The sequence below is a fragment of the Cricetulus griseus genome, chromosome 6 (assembly GCF_003668045.3).
Source record: "Cricetulus griseus strain 17A/GY chromosome 6, alternate assembly CriGri-PICRH-1.0, whole genome shotgun sequence".
Lineage (NCBI taxonomy): Eukaryota > Metazoa > Chordata > Mammalia > Rodentia > Cricetidae > Cricetulus > Cricetulus griseus.
In genome coordinates, this window is record NC_048599.1 from 42,649,144 (window position 1) to 42,661,304 (window position 12,161).

At 42.1% G+C, this 12,161-nt stretch overlaps 1 protein-coding gene across 2 annotated transcripts in view; it reads right to left on the reverse strand.

The window, feature by feature from the left end:
- The window catches only part of Plcb4 (phospholipase C beta 4), a 304,729-nt gene that overhangs the window by 26,891 nt on the left and 265,677 nt on the right, over positions 1–12,161 (reverse strand). For both annotated transcript variants that reach the window (XM_035446711.1, XM_035446712.1), the window contains 4 exons: positions 8,630–8,718; positions 7,456–7,606; positions 2,523–2,572; positions 2,272–2,337 (listed from right to left, as the gene is read on the reverse strand). In XM_035446711.1, the coding sequence (XP_035302602.1) occupies positions 2,272–2,337; positions 2,523–2,572; positions 7,456–7,606; positions 8,630–8,718 (356 nt within the window). The remainder of the gene's footprint in view (positions 1–2,271; positions 2,338–2,522; positions 2,573–7,455; positions 7,607–8,629; positions 8,719–12,161) is intronic.

Genomic DNA, 12,161 nt, shown 5'->3' on the forward strand with positions numbered 1-12,161 from the left:
GAGATTCAGTAAGGGAAATCTGTTTGATTATACTGTGGTATGTGGGTACCAACTTCACTCCTAATGGCTAAAGTAATTATTTCATTTCCCTCTTCCTGTATCTGAGTCATGGCTCATAGCACCACATGTTTCAATAAAGTCTGTGGTGAACCTTAGAAGATTCCATGGCAGGCTAAGGTGACCTAGATGGGGGACAAACAGACTAGCATTCATGGAACCCTGGGCTAACCTGGGTACTGCCTGAGTGCATTCTGCCAGGTTATAGGGGCAGGCCAGCATAATGCCTAAATCCTAACACTTTACACTGTCCAAACTTTTACAAATCAACAATGAAAATGAAATCCACACTTTAAACATCTCTGCCTTTATTATCCCACACAACACAACAAGTTGTTGTGTCCTCCCCCTCCCCCCCGACACAAGAAGTCTGTGCTGTCTCCTCTTTAGGCCATGAATTGAATTTCACAATAGGGTGCACTGGTTTGAATGAGACATTCCCCCATAGGCTCATATATGTTTAAATGCTTGTTCTGCAGTTGATGGAACTGTTTGGAGAGTTTAGGTGGTATGGCCTTGTTGGAGGAGTTGTGTTACTGGAGATGGGCTCTGAGGTTTCAAAACACTCACTAATCCTAATCTCTCTCTCTCTCTCTCTCTCTCTCTCTCTCTCTCTCTCTCTCCCTTCCTTCCCCCCTCCCTCCCTCCCTCCCCCCCCCCCCGTCTCTCTCCCCCCTTCTCCCTCCCTCTCTCCCTCCCCCCTCCCTCCTCCCTCCCTCCCTCCCCCAGGTTGTTGTCTTAACATGTAAGAAGCTCCCTGCTACTTCTCCGGTGCCATGCTGGCCTGCTGCAAATTTCCCCACCATGATGACCATGGACTCACCCTCTGACACTGAGTTCCCAATTAAATGTTTTCTTTTATAAGTTGCCTTAGTCATGGCATTTTGTCACTCTATAGAAAAGTAACTAAGACATTGGTACTCATGAAAGTCTCTAACAGTCTTTGAAACCACCTGTCAGTAAACATGCTTAACTATCAATCCCACAGCACAGGGAACATTCACTGGCCAGGATAAGTTCTGACCTCTCCAAGGAGAACAAACTGAGGAGAAATAACAAGTTTTTTCCCCATGCCACTGGCACATTAGTGAGTTTATCCTTGACTCCTGGCAGGAAGCGCAGGTCTGAGTGGGGCCTGGGCAGAGTGGGAAGTAAGCACGTAATGTTTACATGCAAGAGCTTCAAAGTCCTTTCAGACTAAGAAAGAGAGCTTCTCTGTCTCTCTTTGCACTTCATGAAGAGGACCCCCGGGATCCTGACAGTGGCTTCTCAAGACAGAAAAGTAGTTCTGCACCCCTGCCCATGGCCCTCCTCAGTTCTGCATCCCCCACCCTGCCCACCACAGTTCTGCAACCCCACCTTAGTTCTATATCCCTCCCACCCCACCTCAGTTCTGCATCCCCCACCCACATCTGTAGGAGAAGACCAGAAAGAAGCATGCTGCCTGAGAATTGAAAACCTTTTCAACTCACTGGGGAACTCTGGGGGCCACTCCTTGGTATTCTCTTAATCTTATATCTACTTCCTAGATTGAATGTCTGGACAATCTACGGGGCCACTGGTAGTGGATCAGTATTTACCACTAGTACACAAATGAACTTTGGGAGCCTTTTCCACACAGAGGGATACTCTCTTAGCATAGACACAGTGGGGAGGGTCTAGGCCCTGCTCCAAATGATATAACAGATTTTTGAAGATCCCCCGTGGAAGGCCTCACCCTCCCTGGGGAGCAGAAAGGGGTTGGGATAGGGTGTCAGTGGGGGGCAGGGGAGGAGGGGAGGGAGGGGGGACTGAGATTGACATGTAAAAGAAGCTGGTTTCTAATTTAAAGTTTTAAAAAAGAGATTTCTTCTGATCCCTGTCTGACAGACTTTTTAGTGAAGAAAAGTAAAAATACTGAAAACTTCAGAAGTAGATTATTGGCTAGGGCTTACACCACCCTGAGAATAAAAGTGAGAGGTGCCCTCTGCTAGGATCTCCCCACATAAACTAGACAGTGTCCTGGGAACAAAGGCACTGGCAGTTAAGAGTGAGGTAAGATGAAGATACTGCGTGCCAGTTGGCTAGAGTTAGCTTCTAACTAGTATTCTGGGCAAGGAATGGTTCACTATACACAACACAAGAGAAAAGAGGTAGGCCTTCATCAGACATCTAAAAGTAAAATAAAAAAAGAACCAACAAAATGCACACCCATGTATGCAAAACCCACAGTACCTTTGCGTGTTTCTTCTTTAAAGAGCTTAACTCTTTCTGTTGTTTCTTTAAGTGCTTCAAGTAAGCCTGCAGGAGAGAAAAGGAGGATTCAAAAGGAGATCTCTCTCTCTCTCTCTCTCTCTCTCTCTCTCTCTTTCCCCTTCTTTCCTTCTCCAGAGGTAGTCATAATAATTATAATTTGTGAGGAAAAAATACTTGTTTTATCAGTGTGCATGGTACAAGAACATTTGAAAGTAGTCAAAACATTTTACCTTCATTTGCTTTAAATCTTCTATTCTCACTTGTGGGATAAGCTCAATACCTTTAAAAAAAGTTATAAAAATGTCAATATGTATATTAAAAATTAGAGTATATAACAGACAATATAAACTTCCATTCTAAAGCTGCACCTAAAGTGTCCAAAGCAGTTTACATGCTACAGACAGAAACATCTTATATTCTTATAGCAATGTACTGAACTGGGCCACTATCAAGTTTGTGTCCCTGCTTCTCTACCAGAATCTGATTCAGGCCCACATAAGTTAGAGATCACAAGAGAAAGCTCTAAGACAGCCCTTGGACAGGACAGGGGAAGAAGCAGGTAGATGTGCCCCAGCCTCAAGCAGCCTCAGGCAGGTTCTCTGGAGCTCCCATGTATAATGGCTTAGGAGTTGCTCTGTCTGAATGAATGGAGCTTCCTGGTTTCGCGTGTGTCAGCTGAGAGTGTCTGAATTTTCCTGAAACCTTCCAAGCATTTCGGTGGGGAATTCTCACAGTCTTAAGACAATTGTAGAAGAGTAGATGTAACTCCCAATCAACTAGCTTCTTAGCGCTGGCTATTGGCAAAGTGACCCCATAGAGGGGTCAGACACAATAGTATCTGTTGCAGCTATTCTTATCTCTGTGTGTACAGAGCATCAGTCAACTAACTTGCAACTCTATTTCTAACTTAATCATCCATCACCAAAAAGCAAGATTCTGTGAGCTTCTTTTTGACAAATTTAACCTTAGTACTTAAGAAATACGCTATTGAGTATAGCAATGTCTTCAACACAGAGGAAATAATGAAATCAAGACTCCCTGTTTAAAGGATTCTGTCTTGAGAAACTAGAGGAATAAATACATCCAGCCTGCTCGACAGCCGAGTGAAGGCTGGACTCAGAGTAGTCATGGCAAACACAATTGCAGAAGAATCCCTAATGGTTGTTTGATGGCAGATTTTCATCATAGGCAAATAAAATGAATGTGTACTCAAGGATAATTGGTTTCTATTGGGATCCCAAGGGCAGGTAAGATGAACTTGGGAAAGATAGGGATGGAGACCCAAGCTCTTGCCTTTAGGTCTTACTCATTTTAAGATTTACACTGTCTAGTGAATGCAGAAGCAAAGTCTTGACTGGGAAAACGAGTTCTGGGATCCATGATATTTTAGGGTAGGATTGGAAGAGTGTACAGAATCATTTTCTGATATCTCATGTCTGCTGTCACAAGTCCCCGCACCCACCCCAGGCCTCACAATGCACAGTGAAAGAGAAAGGCAGTATAAGCAGCAGGTGAATGCAGCAAGGCCAAGGGCCTCCTATTCTTGGCTGCCAGCTCTCTTGTTTATAGAAAGAACACAGGTTCTAGGAGACTGCAAGGTCCTCAGATATCTAGCAAGTCTTAAGGATTTAGACCACACTGACAAGACTTTCTTTCCTTGCTGTGGTCTTAACCAAATCTTGATAAACAGGAGCCAGAAAACAATATACCTTCCTCAATGACATTTTGCACTGTTGGGGAAATATACAAATGTTCAAAAATTTTAATTCCCCTAAGCAGTTAAGAAAACCTCACATTTTACAGAAAAAAAAATTGGTTCAGTTATACATGCTTAGGGCAGTGCAGTCAATAGGACATCTGACAGGAACAGAGATAGCCTATGTGTGAGGTCTCCAGAGACACGTAGCTCCTGAGTATTGGAATGTGGGCATTCGAGGAACAGTGAGTTCAAGCTTAATTTCAACTCCCTTGCATTGCTCCATGTGGCCACAGGACACATGTTGGACAGTTCATGTCTGCTGGCTGGCCTGGTAGGAAAGCACATCAGCAGGAATCACCTCTCAAGTTCCAAAGGTTATAGCTAATTGCAATTTTACTACATAAAGCTTTTGATATTATCAACATAGTTCCATAAATCAACTTGCTTTCTCAAACTCTAACATAGAAACTAACTAGGACCCCAGTATGTTTAATTCCTTACTGTTAAAACATGGAAGAAAATATTGCAGTACGGGTATGGTCATTGCTGTATGGCTGCAGAGCTAGGAGATGCAGTGTGGATCTCTTTCATCCCCCATATCCATATCCGATCTTCCAGGGGGCCACAGCCCTCTGCACTCCCTTACATTTTCCAGTCTGTCTCTTCATTACTGGCTACTGACATGCTATCAAAACATACATTTTATGCCTCAAGTCATTGATAGCTAGGCTTCTGGTCTCTGCAGCCAGGCAACCCTGGTTGTACAGAAATATTATCATTATAACTTCTCTAAATAGATAATTCTTTCTCAAAAAGAATTCTATAATTTTAAGACCTCTATTCTTATTTTTCATTCATTTCTATCATTGATTCTGCCTGAGGGCTCTTACCCCCCCCACTCCTCTGTCCCTCCCCCTCTATACCTAGCGTGTTCATATCAGCACCAGTTTAAACTCAGTGCTGTCAGGAGCCAGAGTCATTTTCCTACCAAGATTGTCCCTCCCTCAACTCCTGTATTGTTCTTGCCATCCTTTTGTAGAGTGTGACCCCAGAGTCTCTTGAAATACATCTGCATTTTGTTTTGTTTTTCTCTTGAAGCTCCACATCCAAACTACTAAATGTGTAAGTGCTATAAGACAGTCCCGAGTACCAGGGTTCTAGATGGCTTGGGGCATCTCTCCTGGTAATGAATCCTGATGCCAACACTGTCAATGGTGTCCTTCATTGCCTTCTCAGAGTGGTCCCAGAGGCCTTTTCAGACCAGGGCAAGTGCACAGCTTCCACTTTCTACTGCCCACTTCCTTCAGGTAGTGGCCTTCCCTTGGTTTCCCTACCCTTCTCCTTTAGGTTGAATCAGACCTATGTTTCAAGGTCCAACTCAATGAGGATCTTATCTCTGAGTCCTCTCTGGACCTTGCTGATGGGGGTGGAAAATCTCTCTCCTCTTCTATTCTAACTAATTAGTCCTCTTTGCACTGGCTTGGGCTGGCAATTGCAATTGGCCTGCCCTTATCCTCCTCTGCTTATTGCATTCCCAAAGGTACATAGACCTTTATCATCATCATCATCATCATCATCATCATCATCATCATCATCATCGTCGTCGTCATCATCGTAGAACCTAGTGTGGTGGTGCCTTATTGCAGCTCCCAAGTCTTCTGAATAAAGTATAAAAATGTATCGGATTAAGGTCTCTTTATTTCAAAGCACAGCCGGGTGAAACACAGGCCAGAGCTAGGTTAAGAACCCAGCCAGCGCGGCCAGAACAAAGAGAGAGAGCCCCGTCCCCCCGTGCAGTCCCTTAAGAAGCCCCTTTACGTCATTTCGGCTTTCCTTCACCCCGCCCTTATGGGCGAGTCCCCAGGTCCACCTGGTACCTGCCCCAGGACTATTGGGCGGGGCTAGGGTGACTCCCTACAAAAATGAGATGGCCTGTAAGTCCTACCTTTTGGGTGAAATTGGGGAAAAGCCATTAGAGTTAAATTGACAGCTGCCTGGTTCCTTCAAATCTAGCTTTGTTGAGCAACAAAGGTAAGGCGGCTATAAACCCAAGTACAGACCCATTTAGAGCTATGGGCACTTTGAGCCGCACTGTTTTCAGGGCTGCTTTACACTGTAATTACTACAGTCCCTATGGATATGTGGATGAGATAAGAACTTTACCTCTTTCATTTTCCACTGCCTATCTCTGTAGGAGTATCAGTGCTAATACTGACCAGGGCTGGAAAGGGAATGCCTTAGCTTGGGTCATTACCTCACTCCATGTTCTTTCCTGAGATAAACAGACAAACAGCTGCAGGGGCCAGTGCAAACTTTTGTGCAGCTTCATCTAATTTGCTTCACAAACCCAATGCACACATAGTTGCCTGCTAAATAACCAGGCTGCTTCAGTTGGGAAAAACTGTCACATCTTTCCTTAAATTGTTAGCACTGTATGTATGTATGTATGTATGTATGTATGTATGTGTATGAACAACTTAATTTCCTTATACCACGGGCTACACACATTAAGGAACCATTAGGAGAAAAAGAAATTACTATTAAAATGAACACAGTGAGTTATTTATGGTGGGGGGCTATTTTAAATGTTTAACTGCCAATATGAAATGGGTACCATTCGGTTAGAATGCATGCTCAGTCATCATGAACTGAAGTCCATTATAAAAACCCAGCATAGATGTTTCCCTATATACATGCTGTCCTGTAGCACAGGGTCACATGATTCTGATGACACTACTTAAGACAGTGGTTCTCAACCTTCCTAATGCTGTGATCCCTTTATTACATTTCTTCATGTATTGGTGACCCCCAACCATAAAATTATTTGTGTTGCTGCTTCATAAGTGTAATTTTGCTAGCTATGAATAATAATTTAAATATCTGATATACAGGGTATCTGATATGTGATACCTGTGAAAGGGTTGTTCAACTCCCAAAGGGGTTGTGACCTACAGGTTAAGAACCACTGTCTTATAAGCTGTTGTTTCATTCATAGAAAACCATTTGAAAATGGTCTTTAAATGCTCATCTGATGGTTTTAAAACTAAACAGTTAAGCCAATCTCTACATATGGGGAAATTACCCATGACATTTGTGACTCTGTTGCTTCATGAGCCATGAGCCCCCTGCCTGTTGTTGTATGGAAGATAGAGGGAGTGAGTTAGCGACCAGCCTAGTAGGGACTCCTCTACCTTTGCCATAACAGGCATCAAAGTAAACACTGTCCTGTTAAGGATAACACAGTGTTTAGTTAAGGTGCTTGGGCTCCAGCCCATGAAGTACAAACGTTGATTCCCTTCCCAGGGAAGGAAATCAAGCAACTTCTCCAATAAGTCTGTTTTTGGGTCTCATGTCATGTCCTAATGAAAGTTGTTAAAAGTGACAATTCTAAATGCCTTCAAGAAAACCATCTGTAACAAAGTGAAAATTGCAAAGTTGACAAGGAGTCCAGCAGTGCACCTCACCTTTCTTGGCTTCCTGGCCAGAGCCCAGAGCGGCTGTAGTGGTGGGTCTGAGCTCAGAGCTGCTCTGAGGGGTCACATTTGCTTTGGCTGGGTTGGCTTTGCCTTTCTTGTCATTTTTGGAAGTGTCACTGGGCACATCTGCTATGTCACTCTGCAATAGAAACATCCCCAGTGACTGGAATGTGTACCACCAGAAGCATTTTTTTCTTTAATGAGAGACCCCTCAGCCTCCCAGCCTCAGCCTACCTAAAGATCTTTAAAGATCTTTACCTGAAACTGGGCTTGGTGACCCACACCTTTAATCCCAGCACTAAGGAGTCAGAGGCAGGTCGACCTATATGAATTCAAGGCCAGCCTGGTCTATATGTGAGTTGTAGGCCAGCTGAGGCTACATTATGTGGCCTTGTCTCAAACAAAACAAAACAAGTTCTTTGCCTAAGGGGAGTAAGACTATGTGGTTTCCTTATGCTGGACAAAAAAGATCCAGACAAAGAAAAACAATTCAACTCCTTTTCTTTTTGGGTGGGTGGTGGTTGGGGGTGTTCCAGACAGGGTTTCTCTGTATTGATTTGGAGGCTGTCCTGGAACTAGATCTTGTAGACCAGGCTGGTCTTGAACTCACAGAGATCTGCCTGCCTCGGCTTCCTGAGTGCTGGTATTAAAGGTGTGCACCACCACTGCCCAACCTCAACTCCTTTTCAAGCAGGACATTTTCTAGCTCTCAGAGACTGGCAGGTTGTACTCCAACATGAACAGTCTAGCAAGTAACACTTAAAACAGAGAAACAAAAGGACAGAGGGAACATCAGAATGCAAGCACAAAGAAATGGGTCTCCAATAATAAACGTTACTTTCATTACCTCACTAAACTCAAATATTTGGTGTTTCAGGGTTACAAAAAATTCTTGACTATAATTTCTAATGGAGAGTCCCTATTTCATTTATAAAGTAACAGATATCCCCAGATGTCTCACTGGTGACTAAGAGGCTCTTTCTGATGGTGGCCACATTTTATATAATGTGGTACACTTTGTAGAGCAAAACTGATAATTGATAAGCTTGGTTTTGAAAACCCTCTTTAAACTTCCTCTATCACCTTTCTCTTGATTTTGCAGCCTCTGTTTGGAAACCAACCCACCCAACCTGACTGTCTTTAGCCCACAGTTTCTACTTACAGTTTCAATGCCCATAGCTCTCATTTGGTCTGCTCTCTTTTCTGTGATTGAAAGAAATTTCTTTGGATCGGATAAAGCATCCACAATATCTGAAAAACAATCAGTAAACTATAAATGTTCTGTTGAAATAAACACACCAAGAAAATGTAGGTAAATTCTTAAGATGTGGCTGTGACATACAGTTAGTGGTAGACAACAAAAAGAAGAAATAGCAAAAGTCAACACCTGGAGAACATTCTCTTTTTTTCCCCCAAATAATGAGGACAGGGAGTCAGGGCTATTAGAGTGAATTGCTAAGGATCTCGTTTTTTTGGTTTTGGTTTTGGTTTTGATGTAGAGTCTTACTCTGTAGCCCAGGCTGGTCTTAAACTGCTTTGATCCTCCTCCTAATTCGACTCCCAAGTGTTGGGATCACAAATATGAGTCACTGTGGTTAGCTGCCAGGAGTTGTTGACTCATTAATTTGTATAAATTGAGGAAGTTGATTAATGTGATCAGCCTACATCTCTCCAGCTGCTCTGGCCTTCCCTGCATGATCACTGGTAAACTCGATGCAATGATGAACACGCGGACACAAGACGTACAATCTAGACACTGGACGTACAACTTGGGCTACTATCATTCTAATATCAAAACCACATAAAGACACAATAAAAAATAAAAACCACAGGTCAATATCTGATGAACATAGATTCAAAAATTCTCCATTAAATAAACAGAATTTATACATATATCAAAAAAATTATCCACCATGATCAAGTTGACTGAAATGCAGGGATGATAAACATATGCAAGTCAATAAATGTAATAAACCATATAAATGGACCTAAAGACAAAAATCACACGATAATACAATAGGTGCAGAAAAAGCCTTTGACAAAACACAACACGCCTTCATGATGAAAGTCTAGAGAATGCTGGGCTAGAGGGAATACATCTCAACATAATAAGAAACCCACAGCCAACAATATCCTAAATGGAGAAAAGTTTGAAGTAATCCCACTGAAGTCTGGGAAAGACAAGGTTGCCAACTAGCTCCTTTCCTTTTCAACAGTGTGTTTGAAGTACCAGGGATACAAAGGAAATTAAAGGGATATAAATAGGGAAACAAGACATCAAACTATCCCTATTTGTAGATGATATGATGCTATACAATAGAGATCCCAAAAATTCTACCAGAAAAATCTCTAAATATGATAGACAAATTCAGCAACGTTGTAGAATACTGAATCAATTTGCATAGATCAGTAGCTTTTCTATATGCCAACAGCAAATGCACAGAGGCAGAAATCATAGATATTCTCCCAATCACAATAGCCTCAAGAAAATATAACATCCAGGATTAGCCTAACCAAGGAAGTGAAGGACCTCTACAATGGAAACTTTAAATCTCTTTATAAGAGATAGATAAAGAGAGTAGAAAAGGAAACTTTCCTACAATCATGGATTGGTAGAATTAAGTTGGGGGGATTGAAGAAAACATTTTACCAAAAGCTGTTTTCAGATTCAATGTAATCTCAATAAAAATCCCCATCTTATTCTTCACAGAAATACCAAAAAAAAAAACTATGTTAAAATTCATATGGAACCATGAAACATCCTTGATAGCAAAAACAACTCTGAAAAAAATAACAATGCTGGAGGGATTGTTAAGATCCCTAATCTAGATGTTAAGATATATTACAATCCACAGTGATAATGACAATATGGTAATGACATAAAAATAGACCTGTAGACCAATGGAACAAAGCAAGACTCAAACATGAGCATCATAATTTCAGCCATGTGATATTTGACTAAGATGTCAGAAACATAAGTGGGAAAGAAGAAAGCATCTTCAACAAGTGGTGCTGGGAAAACTGGATGTCTACATGCAGAAGAGTGAAATTAGACCTATATCTATCACCTCACACAAACACTGAATACCTCTCCCCCCAACTCCCTGTCTATACAAACTTTAGAATGTGATCTTACTTGTAAGTAGGCTGTTGATATAAATTTCAGTTAAGGATAAAAATGGAATCATTCTGGACTGGGGAAGAGGTGTCCTAAATTCAACCACAATGATGAGTTTCCTCCCATAAAGAGGAAAATCCAAAGACAAAGTGAAGGCCATGAGTTGTTTTGTTGATCTTTGCCATTCTGACTGGGGTAAGATGAACTCTTAAAGTTGCTTTGGTTTATATTTCCCTGATTTCTAGGGACAATGGACAGGCATTTTTGAGAGATTTTTTTTTGAGAACTCTCTATTCAGGTTCTTGGTCAATTTTTCAAATGGGTCATTTGTTTTTTCACATCTTGTTCTTTTTGTTAGGGACGCGGCTGGGGATTTGCATGGACTTTAGTGTGCTCTAAACAAGCACCGAGGTGAGACCTTACTAAATGCTGGTAGGCATTCACCAGCAGGTGTGACTGCTGTCTGGTCCAGCCACATGCTCATGAGTGGGCAGCAGTATACAGAGCATACACACAAACTCATGACCAGGCAGAACCCGTACAGTGGGCTAACACCTCCAGATGCTAGAAGCCACAATGGGGTCCCAGAACCAATCTGCTTGCTTTCACTTGCTCTTTTTCTTCTAGATTTAGCCAATGCTGTACTAAGCTGCACTGAAAACAAAACAAACAAATAAAAATCCCACTATCTATTCCTGGGTTTGGTGCCATTTTCAAAAGGCTGGTCTCTTTCAGTGAAGCTCTCCATTTTCCTTCTCCATTTCTCCCAACCTCCTCCCTCACTTCCATGTAGCATAGCACCGAGAGCATTCATCTTTAGGCATTAATTCCGAAGAACCAAAGACAAGCAGACTTTCCGATATTAACTTTCAAGAGTTTTTGTCTGTACAACCACTGCTTTTAAGGCATTTCAGTGGTGTGGTGCTGAGCACCAACTATGGCCGTTCTTCATGTTTACTTTGGTTTGTTCCTGGCCCAGCTTCCCTCATGCTATTTTCCCTGTCATCAGGAGATAGGTGCAAAAGAAAAATAAATTGCTCCTACTTGCTGCAAGGAAGTGTAAACAAAGATAAACAAGTCTCAGACTATGATTTGGGTTAAGCAAGTCCTAAGCTGTAATACCCAGAAGACTCCATTGTGCAGCAGGTACTCAGGGAAATAGGATCCAGGGCTAAAGAAAATCCCCACACTATTCATTGCATCCACAAGGTAGCTTAACAATATGTGCAACAAGGGGCCTGATCAATTTGCTTAAGCTAGCAACTTTCAATGTCCATTTGCTTGTGGTGCTGAGCAATGAACACAGGACCTTCACTGCCCACACTAAGCCACTTTTCAAGCTCTGCTGTATACTTTCCATCATCCATATTGCTCCCTTCTTTTCCAGAGCTCAGAAGATGCCGTAAGAGTGGGTACCACATGCTCATGACCCTTGTTAAATCACCCCATCCCAGGATGTTATGTATTGTATGAGTATTGACTTTTCAACAAACTGTGTTGAAACATTGTTTATGATTTATAAAGCCACTGGAGATCAAAATGCAAAGCTAGTCACAACCATAGAATCAAGCAGTGG